This window comes from Misgurnus anguillicaudatus, chromosome 8 (genome assembly GCF_027580225.2).
Source record: "Misgurnus anguillicaudatus chromosome 8, ASM2758022v2, whole genome shotgun sequence".
NCBI classification, from domain to species: Eukaryota; Metazoa; Chordata; class Actinopteri; order Cypriniformes; family Cobitidae; genus Misgurnus; species Misgurnus anguillicaudatus.
Window position 1 is genome coordinate 31,789,506 of NC_073344.2, and position 24,812 is coordinate 31,814,317.

General features: G+C 34.3%; 3 protein-coding genes across 8 annotated transcripts in view; 1 reads left to right on the plus strand and 2 right to left on the minus strand.

The window, feature by feature from the left end:
* Positions 1–2,193: 2,193 nt before the first annotated feature.
* rps27a (ribosomal protein S27a) lies at positions 2,194–4,129 on the plus strand. The gene is made up of 6 exons (XM_055212981.2): positions 2,194–2,261; positions 2,365–2,429; positions 3,331–3,385; positions 3,465–3,550; positions 3,676–3,807; positions 3,889–4,129. The coding sequence occupies exons 2-6, from the start codon at positions 2,382–2,384 to the stop codon at positions 4,036–4,038; spliced, it is 471 nt and encodes a 156-aa protein (XP_055068956.1). The 5' UTR covers positions 2,194–2,261; positions 2,365–2,381; the 3' UTR covers positions 4,039–4,129.
* A 2,462-nt stretch (positions 4,130–6,591) lies between these two features.
* On the minus strand, positions 6,592–17,133 carry mtif2 (mitochondrial translational initiation factor 2). Its single transcript, XM_055214124.2, has 14 exons — positions 16,975–17,133; positions 16,460–16,610; positions 15,913–16,042; positions 15,495–15,666; positions 13,814–13,974; positions 13,539–13,715; positions 12,904–13,043; positions 12,473–12,597; positions 10,411–10,615; positions 10,081–10,333; positions 9,693–9,833; positions 7,860–8,024; positions 7,150–7,290; positions 6,592–6,824 (listed from the first exon to the last, which is right to left on the minus strand). The coding sequence occupies exons 2-14, from the start codon at positions 16,598–16,600 to the stop codon at positions 6,652–6,654; spliced, it is 2,124 nt and encodes a 707-aa protein (XP_055070099.2). The 5' UTR covers positions 16,601–16,610; positions 16,975–17,133; the 3' UTR covers positions 6,592–6,651.
* A 2,193-nt stretch (positions 17,134–19,326) lies between these two features.
* The window catches only part of ccdc88aa (coiled-coil domain containing 88Aa), a 29,061-nt gene continuing 23,575 nt past the window's right edge, over positions 19,327–24,812 (minus strand). For 3 of the 6 annotated variants that reach the window (XM_055213299.2, XM_055213297.2, XM_055213301.2), the window contains 3 exons: positions 23,931–24,113; positions 23,611–23,676; positions 19,327–22,066 (listed from right to left, as the gene is read on the minus strand). In XM_055213299.2, coding sequence (XP_055069274.2) covers positions 21,417–22,066; positions 23,611–23,676; positions 23,931–24,113 — 899 coding nt within the window. In that variant the 3' untranslated portion in view covers positions 19,327–21,416. The remainder of the gene's footprint in view (positions 22,067–23,610; positions 23,677–23,930; positions 24,114–24,812) is intronic. The other 3 variants (XM_055213298.2, XM_055213303.2, XM_055213302.2) reach the window with 3 other exon arrangements.

Sequence of the window (24,812 nt, forward strand, 5' to 3'; positions counted from 1 at the left end):
CACAAACAAACCTTTCATTATCACAGTGTTCAATTTTGACTGGGATTAACTCATTTATATAATAATTCTCTTAATTAAGTATAAGAACAACCTGGATTTGATATTGTAAATGATTTATGGGATTTAATTGGTTTGTCCTTCTTTCTTTCTTTGTTTATTCTTCACACCATTTCAGCTATATATATATACCTATGTATCAATCTATACACAGGGTGGGGCAATTTGGTATCTCCAATTTACCTAACTTGCATATTTTTAGCCTGAGGGAGGAAACCAGAGTACCCGCAGTAAACCCACACTGACACAGGGAGAACATGCAAACTCCACACAAAAAGGCCACCAGACCTAGCCCGGGTTTGAACCGACCTATATTCATAAATGTGATATTCATGTTCATGACGTTTCAATAAAAAAATTACATTTGATAAATGATGTTAGTTAGAATATACTTTTCCATGTGCATGAAGATTTAAAGAAATAAAAAAAGAAAAAATTACATGATAGGGAGTAAATTGTTTTTTAAGTTCTGAAACAAAAGTAAAATTTTGTTATTTGTTGATGTGAAATCTCAGTAAACCATTTCATCTCATAAACAGGCCTCGAGATTAAATTGAATGTGCATGTTAACCAAAAATATGCAACCCATCTGGTGCATTTTAAAATTATCTCGAATTATCATTTGGCTGAGGTTATTCATGTAACAAAGTTCATCTGATCACAAGAATGTTGGCAGAATGCCTGACCTCTGCTTGCTTACTGTATATCAAATTCCCTCCCTCTCTCTCTTTCTCTCTCTCTCTCTCTCTCTCTCTCTCTCTCTTTCTCTCTCGAAGTGATCACGTATGATCAGGACAGAAGCGATCAAAAGTAGATAAATTAAAACACCAGGTGTAAATGTGAAGGTGTCTCTCTCGTCCACTTGAGATCCGATCGACCACAACACATCTTAATACCAGGTGTAAACAGCCTCGTCATTACCATGACTCCTGACTCCACCCTTGCTTAGCAGTTGTGGTTTGTGTCTCCTTCCCATGAGCATTTAACACGGGCATAGACAACCCTGTTTTTAGATTGCTACATGTCTTGACACACAGCTTGTCATGCGAGGAATCAACAGTAAGCAGTATCTCCATCAGTAGCTACAATGTCCATTGGCTCAGTTGTAATGCATGTTAATCAATAGGCACCAAAGTTCATTCTTTTAAACAATATACTGTAAGTGTATCAATGCAAATGACAAATGGGTTGAGAAAAACATCATGGTCAGTAAGCACTGCTATAAAGCTCCAAAAAACTTGTTTGCTCATTCTCAATAAATTCCACGGATCCAAATTTTGGCACACTTTTGTAAATGTTATCTTTATGCCTTTAAAGAGGGCACATTTTATGATATCAAGAGATTAAGTAAGTACAATGTTATGCCAAGTATTCAAGATTACACAATATTCACACAAGAACTGACATGTGTCACCAGTTTGATTCTGAAGTTGCCAAAGACCACGAGGTCTTATATAATACGACAAAGAGGAAGAAAACCCTTTGCATGCTTGTCAGACCATAAAGAGGACTTTCTTTAACCTTGTGTGCATGTGAAAGACTTTTGGGACCTCTTTTATTTATTTCAGTGTCTTAACTCTCAAAACGTGTTGCGGAAAGTTGGTATAGCGTCACCTGGTGGTGAACACAACATATCGCCCTTATTTGAACGCTATACAATTTCTGAATTCTAACAAAATAAGTATGAATTTTATTATTATGAGGTATTTCTGAAGACAATAAAATCGATGAAAAACATATGAAACTACATAATATTATACTATTCTAACAGTACATAATCTAGTAAATACTGCACAATTCTTTAATTACTAAAATTCAAAAACACTACAGTATATGACATTTTACTACAGCTTTCTAAGTAAAGACTAAAGTATACTAAAGTATTTGATGTGGGATTGTATATCACGTGTAACTGTGTTAACACGGTGATATATTTAATATTTAAATACTATTCATAATATTCAAACCAAATTTAATATTTCCATAAACCAAATATAGCAATATGTTAAACCAGCTACCAATCATATCCATAGTGCATTTAATGCAATATTTACAGTGTTATTAAATTAACTTAGTTTAAAAAGCGGAAATAAATTTGGGAGTTGTTTTTCTTCAGGCAGTTCGTTGGGCACCTTTCGGGTGCTGAAGAGCACGTTGCGCCTAGAGAAGGACCCTTTTCGGTTTCCGCCATCTAAGCGCTGGTGGTGAGTTACTGATACGAACGAATAATGTCGAAATAAGTCGTTTGTTTGCACATATAGTTGTCTAAAATTGCTTCATAAACGTTTATATTTGCTTTATGCACAGGTGGATTGGACATCAAGATGCAGATTTTCGTGAAAACCCTTACGGGTAAAACCATCACCCTTGAGGTGAGACACAGGCACTCGCGGCATGGCACAATCCAAGACTATTTTTACGTTATGTTAATATTTACTTATATGGGAACTAATATTTTACTATATAATTATGTTTAAGTATAATAAATGTTATATATGTGAAATGATTTAAGTTATTTTTGGGATTATTGTGCTTTAACGTAGCACTGAATAACTAGCACGTCATGTGGCTAACATAAAAATGATACAGGCCGATGTATCAATAATACATTTATACAAAAGTATTTTAAACATAATATTAAATGTATATTGCACAATAGACGTTAACAATCACTTATGTGCAATTGTAACACGCGATGTTTATGCAGTTTTTTTTATAGGCAAACACTTCTAACGTAATGTTTGCATTTTTTTAATAACTTGTGACCCTTTCTGTAAAATCTACGTTAATCTAATCGTAAATTTACATATTTTAATAAAAATGTACATATTTTAATAATGTAAGAGTTAAACGTTTGATTTTACATTGATTTCAATCTTGACATGACTTTACCCAGTCAGTATTAAATATATCAAGGTTATATATTGTCATAGTGTTAGATGATTTTATGTAGAAAAATGTAAAAAGATGACTTTAGCTTGGTTTTCACATAACTCACATTTGCGTAGGTTGCTTAAGTTTTTATTTAATCATTCTTTTAGTTAACAGTAATCCGATTTAATTTAAGCATAAAATATAACCAAGTACTTTTATTACTTTGTAGTTTTCAACTTATTACACGTTTTAAGACACAATTGTATTGTAATTTTAAATGTATGTATTTGTGTAAGTTACATTACAAACAATGATAAAATCAGTATGACACTGATGTATTGACTTTTAAAACATCCTGCACATCTCAACTAGGTTTTATTGTATTGTATTGTATTGTAGGTTGAGCCCTCTGATACTATTGAAAATGTCAAGGCCAAGATTCAGGACAAAGAAGGTAAGCTTGTAAGTTTATGTTGGTCAAAATATCATAGATATGTTAGGAAAGCAATTGAATGTTAATGTCATTGTTGCAGGTATTCCTCCTGACCAACAGAGGTTGATCTTTGCTGGTAAACAGCTGGAAGATGGACGCACCCTGTCTGACTACAACATTCAGAAGGTCAGTAGATCCAACCAATCACGTTATTGTATAAATTACAATTTCGTTAACCGTAATGGTATTTGCCAGAATTGTCCCACAGTTTGGATGCATCAAATCTCACTCCAATGTGCTTGTCTACCCAGGAGTCCACGCTGCATCTCGTGCTGAGACTGCGCGGTGGTGCTAAGAAGAGGAAGAAGAAGTCCTACACCACTCCCAAGAAGAACAAGCACAAGAGAAAGAAGGTCAAGCTCGCTGTGCTTAAATACTACAAGGTAGGTTGACTTCATCCTGAGGAGATCCATTAATTGATGGACTGTCAGCATTATGATGACTTATGCTTTTGTCGTCTTCAGGTGGATGAGAACGGTAAGATCCACCGTTTGAGGCGCGAGTGTCCAGCAGATGAGTGCGGTGCCGGAGTGTTCATGGCCAGCCATTTCGACCGTCATTACTGCGGGAAGTGCTGCCTTACGTATTGTTTCAACAAACCTGAAGACAAATAAAGTACAGCCCTGACATCTTGTCCTGTTCAACGCAGAGGATTGTTCATAGAGTTTGTACTTTGTAAATAAACGTGCTCTGTCACTAACAAAACTTGTCTTGTTTTTTATGAGCCTGATTTTTTTTAAGATTTTTTAACAATGGGTAAGATTTAGAATAGCTTACACTTAGTAAAGCAACTGGTAATAGTTGTAGCTGTAAAATGAGATGCATACAGAAATATTCACAACAATGAATTGTATTTTTGTATAATTGAATTTGTATAATTTGAGTACTCATTTGTACATAAAGGAAGTTTTTCTATGAATGTTATTTAGGAATAGTTTGAGATGATATCTAGATAAGAGATTTCTTTTTTATAAGTAGTAACGTACTTTGATGCCTTTCCCATTAAATACATAGTTTAAAGGAATGGTTCAACCCAAAATTACTTGCCATTTTAGGTGAATATAACTCTTATTCAGCCAAATGCAGTTATATCTAGTAATATTCTGACTTGCATCAAACGTTTGCAAAAAGTACTACTGGGATATCTTGATGTAGGACTTCTTTATAAAAAAAACTCAATGTCAAGGCACTCAAAAATATAGTAGCTAAAAGCCCTTAAAGGGATAGTTCACTTTAAAATGAAAATTCTGTCATCATTTACTCATCCTCATGTTGTTGTAAACCTGTATGATTTTTTTTCTGATGAACACAAAAGATGTTTTGAGAAATGATGGTAAACTCACAGCAGTAAGTGACCATTAGTAGGAAAAAAACTATTTGGACGTATTGTGATAAATTAAGAAAATATTTTGATAAATGATAGTAAGCACACAGTTGACGGTACCCATTAAATTCCATCATATTTTTTTTATTCCTACTATGGAAGTCAATGGTCACTTACTGCTGTGTGTTAACCATCATTTCTCAAAATATCTTCTTTTGTGTTCATCAGAAAAAAGACATTCATATTAGAACAACATGGGGATGAGTAAATGATGACAGAACTTTCATTTAAAGTGAACTATCCCTTTAATCTTACATAATCTCTACAAGCCTTCATCAGTGTCCTGATATCCTGACTCTATTAAGCTTTATAATTGCATTGAATGGTGCCCCATTTTATTAAAACTCCAAAAAGCATACATACAGTTATTAAAGAGCACGTTATGCCCATTTTACAAGAAATGTGTTAAATGCTTCTTAAGTTTGAACTCAAAATACCCCACAGATCATTTACTATAGCATGTCCAAAATGCCCCTATTTGGGTGGGAGCAAAAAGCAGCGTTTTCATGTCTGTACCTTTTTGGTTTAATGGGGATTTTTTTTTTACATTTTTAAAGTAGATATAAATGTTTACTTACAAAAAAATTGTCAAATTGTTTGGCACATCAAACAACGATAAGGATTAGTTTTTTAAAATGCAATTTTAGGAGCTTAAAAAATGGGGCACTATCCACTGCCATTATGAAGCTGATATTTGGAGGTAAAATTTAGATCTTACAAGACACAAAGAACTTAAAATCATTTATTTCACCTTCAAGCGCCTTTACAATTCTACAACAATGAGCAATTTTTGAGAAATTACTCTCTTTTATTCTCTCACTTATTTGAAATTACACATGTACACTTTATAGACAATTGAGTTCTGATATTAAAGTGCACCTATTTCATTGCTGTTTGGGTGGTTTATGGTTAAAAAATACATTATTTTCCACATACCGAACATTCCTGAAATGCACGGATTTGAAAAGCTTTGTGTCCCTGATTAGCCAGCTAATCTGTACGTTGTGATTGGCCTGAATACCTCTGGCGTCAGCCGGAAATGTGACGCTCCTTACCATGTTTGAAAGATTTGCTCACAATGCAATGCTAAAGCCCGGGATACACTGCACGATAATTGGCTGTCCCAGACAAAAGATTGCCATCGTGAAACTATCGTCGCGATTTCTGTGATCGTGGCTCTCTATCGGTGGTCCTATGTCGTACAGTGAGAGAGGTTCAAAGACGGCCGTTTTCCCGGTCTTGCGTCCAAAGATAGCCTACGATAGTTTTCTGGCAGTGTCAGAAATTCAGCATGATCACCGCACAGTGTGTTTGCTGCTACGACCTGCGCGCCGGTATTTGTTTACCACGAGCGCATGCTGGTGACGTTGCGCAACGTGTGACGCAGCCGCCGAAGCTTCCGTGTCATCATCGTACAGTCTACACGCCTCTCGTACCCGAGTTTAAACTATACATGTCGCACAGTGTGATAAGGTAATGATCTTATAAGAGGACAAAAATCGTGCAGTGTATTCCGGGCTTAACAGGAGTTAACTTACAGGCTGTGAGTCTGAAGCAAGGGGAATAATGATAATGATTATGTCGGTCTTTTCTACATCTCCAATCCCAGGAAGTAAACTGTTGCCTACAATCAGTGTGTTGTAGTCCAAAAAAAAGAGATTTACGTTGGAGACGATAACTCGCGTCATTGTTTACTTTGGGGTTTGTACCTTTTGCACCAAAGTAAATATGCAAGCGTGAATCAGACAATAGGTGCTCTTTAAGAATCAAAATGAAGACAATCAAACGTCACTGATAATTTATTCGTTGGTAGCGGCAATTGTGGATTATTGGTTTTAGTCACTCAAAATCCTGGATCCCAAGTTATTTTCTGTTTTGTCTCTGTTTCACTGTAACAAACAATTTCATCCCCGGGTCTGAATTCAAGGTCCTCATTATCTAGAGAAAGACCACACTCCATGCCTGTCTTTACTGTGGGTACGTCGTCCTTCATATGTTTCAGTGTCGTCACAGAACCTGAGGAAACATTTGAGCGTGGGTCAGAACCGGCGCATGAGAAAACCAAAAGTTTGTGAATATTTCAATGATTAAAACCCACCAAGTAAATAAAATAAAGTTATCTAAGAAAAAATAATCAGCATTCTTTGCTTTTAAGCACTGGGGGTGTGTCCAAAGTGGGCGCTAAAACCAGAAAGCTGCAGTCTCTCTCATCTTTCAAATACAACTACAACCTGTATGCATGCTCGCGATTGTGTTAGGGGCGGGGCCATGCTCTGTGGCTGAAGTGTGTCATCGAAAAACTAACAAAACTGAAAACAAACAAATTAGCAGTCTGGTTTACCTTCCCAAAGAACATCTCTCCCTCGAACAAGCCTGAACTTCATCTTTCTGTCCAGTTGGCCTTTCTGAACTCTACAACCAGCCACTGGGATCTTCTTTTTCCCCACCGTCACATCAAATGTGGCCAGAACCGAAGCTTCACCTAAAGAAGATACCACAAGAGCTTTAGTCTTTCATTCACCATCAGTTCATAAGTTACTCAACAATGAATCTTAATGATAAATGAACGGTGCAGCCACAGATATGTTTGCAGAAGAGGCTTGGAAAACTACTGAACAAACATTCAGTTCATCTTTGCACAATAAGAATTGTGTTTCAAAGCATATTTACAAGTACATCATCAAAAGAATACATTATTGTATTAAAGGTGCATTGTGTAACTTTAAGTAGGATATTTTGACAGAAATGCAACATAATATACATAACTATATTATTAATGGTGTATAAAGACATAACATAATGAACTGTATTGTTTTTATTACCTTACAATAAGCCGTTTTTATTTACATACACTGCGGGTCCCCTTACATGGAAGGCGCCGCCATGTTTCTACGGACAAATTGGTCTATAGAGCGCGCTCTGTCACTACGTTGTCTCAGACGACAACAAGTTTGTCATTTGGCGGCTCTATGCGTTTTAAACGGGAGGATGTGAGCTGTGGACTAAGGTGTTAGTTGCAATTCACAATCTCACCGCTAGAATTGTACTCACCAATGATATTTTCCTCTTTGACCGGGGATAGCTTGCTGCTGAGGTCCTCTTTGAGTTCATCGATGAGTTTGTAGATGATTTTGTGAAATCTCAGAGGAATGCCCTTCTTGGCAGCCATCTGCTGAACCGATTTATTTGCAGATACATTGAATCCGTATATAGTACCTGCACAGTGATGGAGATATGCAGAGCATTATACTGGATGATACTGTAGTTAAAGGCGGGGTGCATGATTTTTGAAAAACCAGGGTTTCCCGCATTACTTTGCAGTACGGGCGGCCCGCCTAAGCTGAGAAACCCTACCGCCTTAATTAGGTCGTCCCCCCAAAAAAAAAAATAATAATAATTAGCTGCACAAAAGACCGTCAAGTGCATCTCGAAGAATAGCACAGACACGCTTCACACCGCTAAAGCGGGCACGCGTGCCACATGGCCAAATGAGAGAAAGACGTGGTCCGTCACTGTCTGGAGAATAACAACTTGCCAGTTGATAAAACATCTCGAAGAATAGCGCGGACGCGCTTCACACCGCGATCGTGCACGCGTGCCACATGGCCGAAATGGTCCGTCAACTGTCTGAAGGATAGCCAGTTGATAAAACACGTTTCCATGAGAACTGTAAGTGGACTTATGTTTTGGGTTTATTTAAGCCTGTTTAAGTCTATAGTTCTTGCAAATTTAAAGTAAGTTAGCTGGTGATTTTTGTTTGAGCAACCTGCTAGCTAGGTGTCATGTGCTTGTTGATTCGATATAATTGTTGAGCGCGCTTGCTCACGTTATTTATGTGCATTATTTACATGCTACAGTAGTTACACTCCTTTAAGATAATGTAATTAATAGTGGGAAATAATCAGTTTTTACAATCTTCGCGCTGTCTATCATCGTTCGCCAGACGTTGTACAAATCTGCTTTAGTTTGTGTTTATTAACCCTTTAGTTTCACTTTATCAAGGAGCTATTTTCGTTTGAGGTATCTGTTAAAAACATTTAATTCATTAATAATCTAGTATGTGTTCATTTTCTGTCATAGTTTCTTCAAATTTTAGTTTTATGTGAGTGTTTTAAATAAAAATATTTAAATTTTCATCATGACATGTATGACCCGCCCCTTTGATTGCCACGCCCCCAGAGATCATGCACCCCACCTTTAAGAGTTTGTAGAGCTTTACGTTAGCATCGCAGAAGTTGTGGGTTCGATTTGAAGGGAACATATACCATTGAAAAATCGATATCTTCAATGCACTTTTTAAAGGTCACGTTCTTTATGATTCCATTTTTTTAAACGCTAGTTAGTGTGTAATGTTGCTATAATAGCTTAAATAATACCTGTAAAATGATAAAGCTTAAAGTTTACTGCCAGGCTATATATATTTTTTTTAGCAGAATTCGCCTTTTAAAGCCTACAGCGAACGGCCAGTTTGGACTACAGCCCTCTACTTCCTGCTTTAATGACATCACTAGAACAGTTTTTTGACTAAACCCCGCCCACAGGAATACGTCAGTCGCCAGCTATGCTAACAGCAAGCTAAGCTGCTATCGAATCACCACACAATAAACAAGCTACACAATCAGAACTCGATACGTATTTGTGAAGGAGGGACTTCATAGAACAATGAAGACATCAGCCTGTTTTGAGGACAGTGAAAACAGCGCTAAACAGATTTTGTAAATTGTGTGAAAATTACCACGTTTTTTTACACGTGAAACATAAACACATGTTATATTGTGCACTGTAAACACAATCAAAGCTTCAAAAACACAGAAAGAATGGGACCTTTAAATATTGTGGCTTTAATGGTGTACGTATAGTGAAATGATAATAAAAATCACTCACCTGAGAACGTCTCTGCCAAGTGAATGTCACTCTCTGAGATATCACCCACACCAAAATGCACCACATCCAGTTGGCACTGGTCATCAGCATCATAATTTTCCAGAATGTTCAAAATGGCCTCCACCGAGCCATCAACATCACCTGCAAAATCAGACTGGAAATTAAACAATATGTCCATAGCATTAAGGATCTGAATAAGCACTATTGTATTATTTTTCTGTTTTGATGGGATTAATATTGGTTGCTACATTTAACTCAAACCTATATTTAGCAACCTTTGTTGCATGAAAAATGCGTAACGCTGTTAAAACACTTTATAAATGAAATTTCCCCTTTCGAAAACTTAATTGTCTACAGCACAGATGTGAAAAAGGATCCAGCATTTCACCTTTGACAATGATGGGTAGCGTGAGTTCCTCCGTCTCAGTTTTCTCGCTGACCCTGTGGGCAAGTTTATGTTTGTTGGCTCTGTACATGGCCGCCCGCCTCTGTTTCCAGGTGAGATGGGCCGTGCTCTCCCTCGCCTTCTTGTAGACGTCCTGATGCTGTTTCTGCTTGGTTTCGATGGCTTGCTGGTCTTCTTTTAACTTCTCCTGTTCTTCAACATAGCTGCGCCACTCCACCACCTCACGAGCCCTTTGCTAAGAGCAAGAAAAAAGGTCAAATGTATCCGGACTGTTGAAGCAAAATGCTTCAAAAGTGTACGTTTAGTAGATACCTCAGATTCCACCTCCAGGATCTCCTCACCAGCAGAGGGAAGATCTTTCCAACCCACGATCTCTACAGGGATGCTGGGTCCGGCCTCGGTCAATGCCTGGTTATATTCATCAAACATAAAGCGTACTTTAGCCCAGCACTTCCCAGCCACCAGCGTACAGCCTTTCCTCAGGGTGCCACGCTGGATGATCGCCGTGGTAACGGGCCTGGGGATGGGCAAATGGTGATGTATAAATTTCTTTTTTTGAAAATTTTCCCATCATCTGAATGTATAAGCTTTTAATAAGCTGTTTATTGATGTACGTTTGTTAGGATAGGACAATATTTGGCTGAGGAACTATTTGAAACTCTGGAATCTGAGGGTGCAAAAAATCTAAATAAATTTTAAATAACGTCCTTAGCAACACATATTACTAATGATAAATACATTTTTTATATATTTATGGTAGGAAATGTAGAAAGTATCTTTATGGAACATGATATTTACTTAATATCCTTATGATTTTTGGCATAAAAGAAATAGATAATTTTGACCCATAAAATGTATTTTTGGCTTTTGCTACAAATATACCCGTTATATTTACATTTATTATTTATTTAGGGTCACATTTATTAGAATTCAATTCAAATTTATTTATACAGCACTTTTTTTTACAAAGTTGCAATTTTTTAAAGCAATTTTAAGGGTCAGTGACAAAAAGGGTTTGGCAAGATAAGAAATAAAAAAAAATGTTAAACTTGTTTTAAAAGCATGCATCAGGTTTATTTCAACGCACAGTGTATTTATGTACATTTTATGCAATATAAAATACATTTGCAACATTTTTATGAAAGTTAAGACTGAATGGACCTGAAAATGTCAAATGGTGTAATCGCCAATTGCACCAAAGAATGAGAAATATTAAATATTTTATCCACCTTGATGGCATGTAAGCGTAATCATAAAAAAATCATTTTAAAAGATCATCTTATAAGTTATTTCTAAATGTAAATTTTAATGCGTTTTTGTAATATTTGAAATTTTAACCCTTTTACATCTAATTTATCCATATGAACACAAAATAATGAATGACACGTCAGTGACCCTTAAATAAAAAAATGGAAAATTAAATATATAAACTACATATAAAAATATTGTTGCCTATTGTTTTTTTTGTCATTTTTGCAAAGTTATATATTTATATATAATTTCTCTCTATATAATTTATATATAATATAAATTCTTACTTTTTTTATTTCTCAGATAAGGGGGATCATTATAATAAAAGCAATATTAACAGAAGTTATGAACAAAATGACCAAATATTTACAAAAAATATTTGGTCATTTTATAAGTTATTTCTAAATGTAAATTTTAATGCGTTTTTGTAATATTTGTCCTGACATATGCTGAAAACAGGTCTGTTTTCTAAATAATCTTTGACAAATTATGTAAAAATGTATGTAAAAAATCATATTACATTAAACTAGATGATTCTATTTTATTTCACATTTTTATAAATATAATTTAATTAAAAACAATTCTAGGTACACCACATTGACATTTTTGCAATTATCCCCCATATATTATTTCAAAATGAAATAAGATTTAGAAATTTTAGGTCCTCACAAAAAGAGAATGTATTCCAGAAATCTTTCAAATTTATTTTGAAATTTTAACCCTTTTACATTTAATTTATCCATATGAACACAAAATAATGAATGACACGTTAGTGACCCTTAAATAAAAAAATGGAAAATTAAATATATAAACTACATATAAAAATATTGTTGCCTATTGTTTTTTTGTCATTTTTGCAAAGTTATATATTTATATATAATTTCTCTCTATATAATTTATATATAATATAAATTCTTACTTTTTTTATTTCTCAGATAAGGTGGATCATTATAATAAAAGCAATATTAACAGAAGTTATGAACAAAATGACCAAATATTTACAAAAAACTGTAACTGTAGATACTGCTACTGTAAGTGAATGACTCTTGAACTCCTATAGAGAAAAGTCTAATGTGCATCCCCGAAGCAAAGCCACAGTTTTTTGTGTGTTGTAGATACTTACCCTTTGCCTTTGTCAGTTCGGCTCTCTATGACCGTCCCCTCAACTAAACCGGTGGGGTCGCCCTTCAGCTCCAGGACCTCTGCCAGTGTCACTGTGGCTTCAGCCAGCTCTATTAAATTATCCCCCTGTTGAAAACCAAATTGCTATTCAATTCATACACTGAATATATGCATAAAATGTATACATATAAATTTACATTGTAATGCACTGAATTTCTTTGGTGAAAGTATTTGCAAAAGTACAGTGTACAGAAAGTACAGTGTTTAATAATTTGAAATATAAAATTAGTAAATACCTATATATACATATGCAGTCAAAACAAGATTTGTATAAACCTATATCGTTTTCCTATTATAAATCGAGAACCCATTATAGAAACGGTTGAAATAATAATCTTATCTGTTGGTAATAATGTGTTTGGGCTGCTGTACCTTTAATGCAGATATATGGATGGCCTGGATTTCCCCTCCGAACTCCTCACAGACCACTTCATGTGCTAACAGCTCTTCTTTCACATGATGGGGGTCGGCCTGAGGTTTATCACATTTATTCACAGCCACAATGATCGGCACTGCACATACAATCACAAAGACACACAACTGTAAATCTAGCTGGATTAAATCAATAAATCATGAATAGACATACAGCGGGAAAAATAAGTTTTTGACACATCAGCATTTTTATCAGTAAGTGGGCTATTGACACAAAATTTCCACCAGATGTAGCCATCAAGCCAAATAATGAATTCATACAAAAAATCAGAACATTTAAGTATACAAGTTGAGTCATAATAAATAAAGTGAAATGACACAGGGAATATGTATTAAACAAATAAAGAGAACAAGGTGCAAAATGGCATAGAAAGCCAGGAGATCACCTAAAATCTGTCAGTATTGAGAGAGAAACCCTGCCCCCTATCAGTACTTATTGATATCAGCTGCTTTAGTCCTAATTGATGGCCTATAAAGGCTTCTCACAATGCACCTTTAAAGTGTTTTCGAAAACTAGGACACATAACCCCCACTATAATGACATCATATATTATTATTTTCTCATTGTGTGTTACCTTTGGATTTTTTTGCATGCTGTATGGACTCGATGGTCTGTTTCATCACTCCGTCATCAGCGGCAACCACCAGAATGACTATATCCGTAACCATGGCTCCACGTGCCCGCATGGCAGAAAACGCAGCGTGCCCAGGTGTGTCCAGAAAAGTGATCTTCTCACCTGAAGGAAGCTGAACTGAAGAACACAGACTTAATAACTAGCATAAACTTGTCGTTCAGATCAATGCCGTTTTACAGTAAATAGCAAACAATGTGTTTTTAGAGACTCATTACCCCGAAAAGCCCCGATGTGTTGCGTGATCCCTCCGGCCTCCTGAGCAGCGATTTGACTCTTCCTCAGACTGTCCAGCAGGGTGGTCTTTCCATGGTCTACGTGACCCATAATGGTTACCACCGGAGGTCGGAGTACCAACTGAGCAGGATCTGGGGGAGGCCTAAAAACAATGGACAAAACAAAGAACGCATCATGCAAAGATATAAAAACATTACATTTAGCACATACAGTAAGGACCAAATGTGTGAGACCACTTAAATTAGCATAATTCTGAGCTATACAGGAGCATATAAAGGCTAACCAACAATGTTGGAAATGTACAAGACATTTATGCAATTAGCAGACCCTTTTATACAAGGCGACTTATATCTATACATTATATACATCTTTTGTATTTCTTTTGTATGTATTTCTGGAGATCAAATCCATGTCCTTTGCAACACTGATGCAATGTTTTCCTTGAGCCACAGGAACACACAAGAATATATAAATATCAAATATCAATGACCACATTTACATGCACCTTCATAATGCGATTATAATGGGATTTTGGCAATATTGCGATTACACTTTATCTCATGAAAACAAAATATTTTGATAAAAATAATATGATTAAGCTCATAATCGTAGCAAGTATAATCGTATTAAAACAGGTGGCGTATGCTGTTTTTAATCACAGTATGCGGCCATAGAAACACTTTAATCGCATCTATACCTATGAAGTGGACTGTCATAATATTTTTGTCTTCATCACGGCACTGATAGAGCAAAAAAAAAATTTTTTTACATGTTTTTCAAAAAATGGCCAAAAAATAAATTTCCTAAAATATATTTCGGAACATGTTTACAAAAATATATTTTTTACAAATATGTTTTTGTATATTTTGAAAAGAAGTATAAAGTATTTAAAATATATATTTAGCCCTCTATATTTTTAAACCAAGGAGATATTTTCACGTCGCTTTAGAAGAAAAACTGTTTGTGTTACACATTTTTTTTAAATAAAATTTAAAATTATTAAATATTAAATTAAATGCATTTTCAATTTAAAATATATACTTTATAAAAACTTGTATTTAGCATATATTAAAATATATATTTTGGCCAAGAATACATTTCTTGCCATATAGGATGTAAATTGAGAAATTTATTTGCTTGCCCTTGAAATACATACAATGTTGATATATGAAGGTTAAAACTAAATATATCAAATTAAAAAATATATTTAATTGGGTTTTACTTTCTACAAATGTATTAAGCATATATTTAAAACATATTTTCCAAGAGAAATGTATTTTTTTCCCATAAGAACATATTTGTTGTATTGGGCTATGTGTGAATAATAAGCACAAACATTAGCAAATAATAAAAAAATAAAAACTGCATGTAAACAGGAGTGAAGAGGTTAGCTCCAGTCATTTAAATATCTTTTATGCGTTATAGTCTTTTCTCTGATTATTAGATATAATCACATTATTGGTGTACAGGTAAACATAGCCATTGTTCCATTTGATTAGTGACGTACAATTACAAATGTTATAAAACAACCTTTACTTTCTTTTCATGTCTCATTTCTTTCCAGGTTTAAAAAAAAAATACTTTAAGTTTCCGTGGTCTCAGCATTTGGGTCCCATTGTACCCAAATGCTGAATGAATTATGATTATTATAATCCTCCTCACTGTCTCTGGAAGTCTTTATTTTCTCTGACTTTGGTTTCCACTAGTTTGGCCCATCTGTGTTTCATTCCAGATCTCTTGACTGCCTCTTTAATCCATTTCTCCTCCAGCACCGTGTCAGGCTCCAGCTCATCTAAATCTACCTCAGTGTTGAGCAGAGCCTCGTATACGTGATCTAGAGAGAGGACATAACATTACACATACTGATTGATTTTTCTGGACAAAATCATTTAATAATATTTGCAATATTTTATTTAATCCAAAGTGATCAGTATGCATGTTTTTGGGAATCAAACCTATGACCTTTATGTTGCTAACGTAAGGCTCTACCAATTAAGCAACAAGAACACAATATTTGTTAATGTTTATTAATGATGACATATTGTATAATGCATTATTTTACTATAAGGGTATCACTCACCAATGTCTTTATTCATGGCTTTAGCGAGTTCACAGACTGTCATCCTCTGTTTGATCTCCACTTCTTGTTTCTGTTGTTTCTCCAGTTTCACTGGCTTTAAAATCTTTTGACCTTTGAAATGGCCTTTATGCTACATCATGAGAAACACAGACATTTAACTCATTATTACATGCTTAAGGTAGTCTGGTCTATAGCCTAATAATCGGGAATCTTGCATTGGACAGATCTAGTCGTGTAGTTAAAGGTTTTGCATTGAGACGAAGTATTGTGCATAAGTCTTAGGTCACCACCAGCTTTTGTATTTATTTGTGCTCTTTATTAAAATACATAAAATACAAGAAAAACAATTTTTTTTTAAGTGTGGGGAGAGAGCTTACGCTAACTTCTTGACAATTTCCCTTATAATTGTAGTTTTTTTTATACTGCATACAAATTTCCTGTATTTACTGGTTGTATTCTAATGAAGAGACTAAGAATTTATTATATATGGTCAGTATAACGTTGCAAAAACAAGAAATCTAATTGTGGCCTAAGACTTTGATCTCACCTGTTTAGCAGCCAGGTGCCGGACTTGAGAACCGGTGTGTGGAGGCCCAGGGGCCAAGACGGGCAACAAGGGCAGATTTGGGCTCCCATGGTGCCAACAGGATGAGGCACTCCTGCCAATCAAGGCTGCAATCCGCTTCATGGCAACTTTACTGAGAAAACGCATGCAGATTTTCAGTTCACATAAGGACATGAAAATGCATAACACTAACAATATAAACTTAACAATCACAAAAACATATTTTTTTTATCAGTAAATATCTTACAGAGATTAAACATTTTAGATTGTATAGAAATAATGATAAATCACATTTATGATAATTTAAATATTTATTCAAATTGTTTATAATAAACTAACACCAGGAAAGTATGATAATAAATGTTATAAAAGCACACGTAAAGTAAAACTAATGACATTATATTGCAGTAATTCAGACAGGCTGGACAACAATGTAATATATATAATACTTCCTACTTACTAAAACAATTATAAAACGCACTCGAGAAGTCACTTACGGTGTTCAATCAATAATGCATCGTGGACTGCAGGAGAATGAAGTCAAAAAAATAAACAGTGAATCAAGTGAATTAAATCCTAAATCAGATGTCATTTCTACTGTAAGGGAGCCGCCATGACAGCTTGTCCCATAATGCATTGCGCATAAACTGCAGTTCAAAACTGAAACACAAGAGGGCGACGTTAATCGCGGATTAAAAATGATACAAAAATGACATAAGCATGTGTAAATAATAAATGTCTTCTATTTTAATTTTCTATTTTTCTATTTTATCCATTTATAATCTTCAATGTGTCATTTTAATTCAACCAAAATACTGTAATATACTTTAGTATTTACTATAATAATTTTAGAATTTACTATAACAAACAACTTGTCACAAAATGCTTTGCGCAAAAGAGCACAGACTGCAGATCAAAACTGAAACACAAGAGGCATAATCCTGTGTAAATAATAAATATCTTCTTTTTTTATAATGTTTTATTTTTATATTTGCTCCATTTTTAATGTTTAACGTGTCATTTCAATTCAACCCAATATACTTTAATATACCTTAGCATGTACTATAATAATAATTTTAGAAATTACTAAAATAAACAACTTGTCCCACAATGCACTTGCGCATAAGAGCACAGAGTGCAGTTCAAAACTGAAACACAAGAGGGCGACATTAATCGCGCCGTAAAAATCAAACAAAAAAGGCATAAGCCTGTGTAAATAATAAATATCTTTTATTTTATAATCATCTATTTTTATATTTTTTCCATTTATAATTTTCATTGTGTCATTTCAATACAACCACATAATGCATTGCCCATGAGCACAGACTGCAGTTCAAAACTGAAACACAAGAGGGCGACATTAATCGCGCATTAAAAATCATTTAAAAAAGGCATAAGCCTGTGTAAATAATAAATATCTTCTATTTTATAAGCTTCTATTTTTATATTTTCTCCATTTATAATCTTCAACGTGTCATTTTAATTCAACCAAAAATACTGTAATATACTTTAGTATTTACTATAATAATATGAGTATTACTTTAATAAACAACTTGTCCCATAATGCATAGCGTACAAACGCGTAGACTGCAGTTCAAAACTCAAACACAAGAGGGCGACATTAATCGTGCATTAAAAATCAAACAAAAAAGGCATACGCCTATGGAAACACAAGAGGGCCAAATTTGATCGCTTATTAAAAATATATATTTTTTTAAATAATTTTAGTTTTTACTTAACAACTTGTCCCATAATGCATTGCGCATTAACGTGTAGACTGCAGTTTACAACTGAAACACAAGAGGGCGACATTAATCGCTCATTAAAAATCAATCAAAAAAGGCATAAGCCTTCTTCTATTTTATAATCTTCTATTTTTATTTCTCCATTTATAATCTTCAACGTGTCATTTTAATTCAACCAAAAATACTGTAATATACTTTCGTATTTACTATAATAATTTTAGTATTTACTTTAATAAACAACTTGTCCCATAATGCATAGCGCATAAACGCGTAGACTGCAGTTCAAAACTCAAACACAAGAGGGCGACATTAATTGTAAACATAAAAGGCATAAGCCTGTGTAAATAATAAATATCTTCTATTTTATATTTTCTCTATTTATAAACTTCAATGTATCATTTAGTATACTTTAGTATTAACTCTAATAATCTGTAATAAATTGTAGCATACTGTAGTATATTAGGCTAATTACTTAACAGTTAAGGTGTACTGTAGTATTCTGTAGGAACAATTATAGTAAAGTAATGCAAATATATACTAAGGTAAGTTTTAAAAACACTATAGCATTTAAGAATTTTACCACAGTTTTTAGCAAATACTAAAGTATACTATTTCTTCATGTAATTGTATTGATTTTTATTTCATAAGATCAGTATTGAGTTTGTTTAGATAAATAATTTCTAAGACATATATATTTCTCGTATATATACATTATTTTTAAATAACCCACGAAGTTGCCTATTCATGTAATCCCACATGACAAAATTACTGTAGTACACTTTTACTATATTAAATATACTACAGTATTACCAATGTAACAGTTAATACTAAAAAACTGTAGTAGTATACACAAACAAAGTGCAGTAACTAATATACTACTACTACAATATACTATGATGTATTATAGTAAACATGTTTTTTATGTGGGATCATTTTATTTTATAAACACATCAGTCCTTTGGAATAGATTTAAACCAGGTTTTAGTGTAGATAGGCCTATATGTTTGCCTACATAGATACCTCAGATGATTCCCTATGCTTATGTATCCCAGAAGAAAAAGTTTTTGTTTTAAAGCAAACATAGCTTAAAAAATATGATAGTAATAAAGATAGAAAATTACAATGTTTATTTATATTATGAGATACATCTACTTAAAACAAAGGAAAAACCAACACAAAACACCACAAAAGAAAATAAACAAAGTATCCTTAAAACATCAGAAGATACACAGATAGTTTAAAACATTGGCTTGTTTCAACAAAAACAAGGTGAATTTTTCTCTTTATTCTGCAGGATGGCGGTACGGTTTTATCTTTTATGTACAAAAGGGCTGAGACACGTGTATCTCCACTGACTATTGTTTATGTGTCATGCATGTCATTTGTAGAATAACACGAATTTTCAAAATTCATAACAAAGAGGGTAATTTAAAGGTGCAGTGTGGGACAGAAATGGAATATAACATACATAACTATTCAGTGATGTATAAAGACCCTAAACAATGAACTGTAGCCATTTGAACCATTTTTTCTCTACATACACCCCCAGGTCCCCTTATATGGTGGAAGTTGCCACCATGTTTCTACAGTAGCCCTTAACGGACAAACTGCTCTACAAAGGGCATTTTGACACTGCGTGGTCTCAGACGACGACATGTTTGTCCTGTGGCAGCTACCATATGAGTTTTCTAAATTGAGGGGTGAGTTGTGGACTGAGCCGTTGGTTGCAAATCGCAATCTCACCACTAGATGCCACTAAAAAAACCCACATTGGACCTTTAACACAAACATCAAAGACAAACAAAATAATTAAGATCCTCTGAAATATAAACAAAATTACAATTTAGAAAATATGAAAAGACAGATATAAGGAAAAATGAATGGTATGATACCAGATCGTTTCTGAAAAGTCACAATTACAGATCAGGAGTAGTTTAAGGTAGTAGTTAAGGTTTGTTTAAGAACAATAAATAGTTTTGTGGCTATTTTGTGAATAATTAAACGGTTAGTTCCAGTCCTTGATTGTGATTGGTCAATAGCTGTGTTTATCATTATTTATCATCACTGCGCAGCACCCTTATCAACGTTAACATATGTAAAACATGATATAGCTCGACTGGTAGAGGACTAGAATAAAAGTTGTTAATTTGATTTCCAATGATCAAACATACTAATAAAATATAATACTTGAATGCACTGTAATGCCGCATTTACATCGCATGTTTGAAGTGACTCAATTCCAATTTTTCCCTCATGTGGCACAGATCGGATTTGACCCACAAACGTGTAAGCAGGCCAAAAGTGCATACCAATATTCTCCAATATCGGTTTCAGGCCTCATTCATATGTGGAAATAAATCGGATACATGCATTCGCGTCCGCAATGTAAGTGGACAGATCGGATATTCCTATCTTAAAGCAACACTAAAGACTTATTGCTCTTTGCTCCCCCTACAGGTTAGAAGTGTAATTGTTCATTACCACTGTCGTAAATACTGCAGCATAGCTGGCTCTGATTGGATTGTAGGTCTGCCGTAAAGCAAGTTTTTGTAGTTTTCACTTGAATTACAGGACCACTACCCGACGGTTGGAAACTTCTTTAGTGCGGTTTTGGTGGATAGAGGGCTACAAAGCGAATGTGAAAGTGCCATTCACCCTGTTTTGAGTGGATGAACCACTGAAACTTTTTTGGAAACGTTATTTTAAGGTAAAAAAAACTCTTTGGTGTTGCTTTAAGATGTGTCATGCATCATTGAAAATGCGACGCTGGCAAATGAGGTCAACTCAGGTGGACACCAACTCTTTTTCTTAGCAGCACAATGGAAGACGACAGCTCCACTTCGTGGAGTACTGTTGAAGTTTTATGTCTTATGTTACAGAAATAAAGCTCTATAATCTAATTATTAATTAAAATATTTTTTATTATTTTGTCTGTATCGTGACATTTAACTTCCTCTGTATTTCAAGCCTTTCCGGGTCAGTATGCCTACCTAGAATTGCTTTTCCAAGTGTTTAGTGCTGATATCGGATACGAGTCGCTTTTAAAAGATGATGTAAGGGAGTCGGATAGAGACAACAAATCGGAATTTGGCATCAAGATTTTGCATTGTAAATCCAGCCTAAGTTGCTTTGGATAAAAGCATCTGCCAAACACATAAATGTAAGGGGTGTTTAGATCCTGTTGTAATTGGTATTTAAGTAGACTCGCTAAAAATAGTGTTTGTAAAGACTGAATCTATGGTGAACGTAGAGTCTAAAACAAGTTCTGGTTTTCTGTCCTCCTCTTCCAAGTCAGGGGTTTCTTCTAAATCACCCTTGCTAGGCTCAGATGGAGTCACTTGAGATGCCACAGATTTCCCAGAAGTGGTGCTGTGGACGCTTGCGCGCCGACTGTTGCCCTCTGATGTGGAGATGACACAGCTGGCACGAGGTAAACTGAAAAGAGCCTGGCCCGTCTTGGGGCTTCGCATCGGAGAGACGAAGCAATTCAAACAGCCGGATACGGAGGAAGACTTTTCTTGGGTCTCGAGTTTTGAATCACCCTCCGTGCTTTGAACGCTTTGAGTTTTATACAAACCGATGCCCGATTTGTCCGGCGTGTGGAACGTATCTCCAGTAGATCTCCCACTGCTGGATCTCCGTACTCCACTCCCTGATGAACAACACTGTCTGGACTCCTCGTGAACGGGTTGGGCTGGAGAAGAGGAGATGGTGGATCTGTGATTTTTGTAGAGTGGGTCCGGATGTGGGCTGCTGTCACTGGACCAAGCTTCATTCTCCAAACTCAAACTAAACTCGCCACTGCTCGCACTGGGGGCGCGACTTGATTTACCATTTAAACCTGCTTAAATCAACAAGAAAGATTCATCATTTTACTGTAACATACAGCTACATCAAGACCCTAGCAGTACAATTCCAAGTGTCTGGATATGCGAATATTAAAATTAAAATAATATAGCGGTTTACGTTTATTTTTAAAAATAAAAATTATGCAATAAAGTATATATTTTATATTAAAAAAATAAAAAATAAAAATGAAAATGTTTTATTCCCAAATTGCTATTTAAAATAAGGCCATGAGTCTCAATTAGTTCTGATCCAAATGACAAGTTAAAATCACAAAAAATTATGTTTTTTTCACACTTTTAGTAGTTTTACCAACTAAGGCCACTAGGTGTCAACGTTTTGCTGCATACTCACAAATCACAAATTAATAAATTACTGTCACTGCATCATTATTAATCAAAAAAAGGTTTTGAAATACAAAAACTTAATTCTTACAGCTTTCCAGTGATATATAGGTTGTCAAGATTTTTGAAGATTTATAATAGGATATTAGAATTATGATTATATAATAATTACGTGGTGACTGACACTGTCACTACTAAATTTCTATCATCAAATGACCTTGAAATATGAAATATGAAAACTACATTTTTAGAGCTTTCCAACAATATATAGTTTGTCAAGATTATTTGAGGTTTATAGGATATCTAATAATAAATATGTAAAAACACCTTGGGCCCACCTGTTGGCCCGTGACATTTACTCGTACTATATCATTATTTTTTGCAAAATGTGATGAAATATGAAAACCTCAATCTGAGCGCTTTCCAATAATATATAGTTTGTCAAGATTAGTGATGGTAAAGACTAAGAAATTATTGTTTTAAAATGTAACGCCAAATGTCCCACCTGTGGGACAGTGAGAGTTTTAAGTACCTTGTCTTGGCATTGTAAGCATACACTGCAAAAAATTATTTTCAAGAAAAAATATTATTATTAAAATATCTTATTATTTTTGTCTTGTTTTCAGTAGAAATTTCTAAATACTTAAATTAAGATGCTTTTTTTCTTGATAAGCAAAACGACCCAAGAAGATAAGTCTAGTTTTTAGACCAAAAATATCAAATTTTAAGTGCATAAAAAACAAAAAAGCAAAAGAAATCTGCCAATGAGGTAAGCAAAAAATTTTCTTGAATTTAGTGTTTAAGAAAATGTTTCATTGATTTTGTTTCAAGCACAAAATCACTTAAATTTGATATTTTTGGTCTAAAAACTAGACTTATTTTCTTGGGTCGTTTTGCTCATCAAGAAAAAGCATCTTAATTTTAAGAATTTTTAGATATTTTTAATGAAAACAAGACAAAAATAGTACGAATTTTTTTCTTGAAAATCATTTTTTGCAGTGTTTGATTTAAAAAAAATGTAAATAAAAAGGTATATACATTTATTAGTGGAATATTTTATGCATCTTTATTTGACCTTTATTTTATCCTGCGCCCTATTAAGGGGAGTTCTTGTATTGGGAACTACTGCTCCATGGCATCATTTAGCACCTATTTTTAGTCTTTGTTGGTTATTTTGGTTAACAGCAAAAACTCTTACCATGGTTTTGGTCTTCATGGCCATTTGCAACACATTGCGGTATTGTATCTCCTTGTAAATCTTTACCTGAAAGATCAAATGTACAAACGTGCCGTAAGATAAAGAGGTGCATTGTATTAAAAATGTATGCAAAATTTGCACATCAAGATGCTATGCACTTCTCAAAGGTTTCTAAAGGCATCACCATGTTTTTATGATATTCTGGTCTTTATAGATATCGCCTTCAAACTTTAAGTTTGTCATTCCTAAGCTTTTTCAAACAACACTAATCCACTACTGACAGCTTATTTCTAGTATTAGGCATAGTTTTGACTGAGTACCTTCATCGAGAACTGTTTTATGACTGTCTATGGAACAGTAATGATGTATGGATGATGGTGATGATGTGGAGTGTATTATTGACATGGCAATGGAGTGCTGTAATATGTTTTCTTCTGCTCGTCCCTCCGGCTGCTCAGAGTCTTCGTCCAAATCCTCCTCTGTGTTCAGCAAGTCATTCATGGCTGAGATGAAACATGACAAAATAATGACAAATGCTCTTTTCTCTAATGATGAACTTTGCCTTGGGGTGAAATACTATAACCGATTGTCTTACTTTTAAATGGGTCATATCATATATATTTTAAAGTTTTCTAAATAAAATTACAATTACACTGCAAAAAATGATTTTCCAGAAAACACATTCTTAGTATTTTTGTCTTGTTCCCAGTAGAAATATCAAAAAATTCTTAAATTAAGATGCTTTTTCTTCATGAGCAAAATTACCAAAGAAAATAAGTCTAGTTTTTAGACCAAAAATATCAAATGTAAGTGATTTTGTGCATAAAACAAGAAAACAAATCTGCCAATTGGGTAAGCAAATTTTTCTTGAATTTAAAAAAAATTCTAGATTTTTTTGTTTACCCCATTGGCAGATTTATTTGTTTGTATATGCACAAAATCACTTAAATTTGATATTTTGGTCTAAAAACTAGACTTATTTTCTTGGGTCGTTTTGCTTATCAAGAAAAAGCATCTTAATTTCAGAATTTTAAGATATTTTTACTGAAAACAAGACAAAAATACTGAGAAAAGTTTTTTTTTGAAAAAAAGTTTTTTGCAGTGTACTTAGGCCATTTTATGCTGTTAACTCTTTCCCTGCCAGCCTTTTTAAAAAAAAGTTGCCAGCCAGCACCAGCATTTAGTTTAATGCCTTCGGGAAA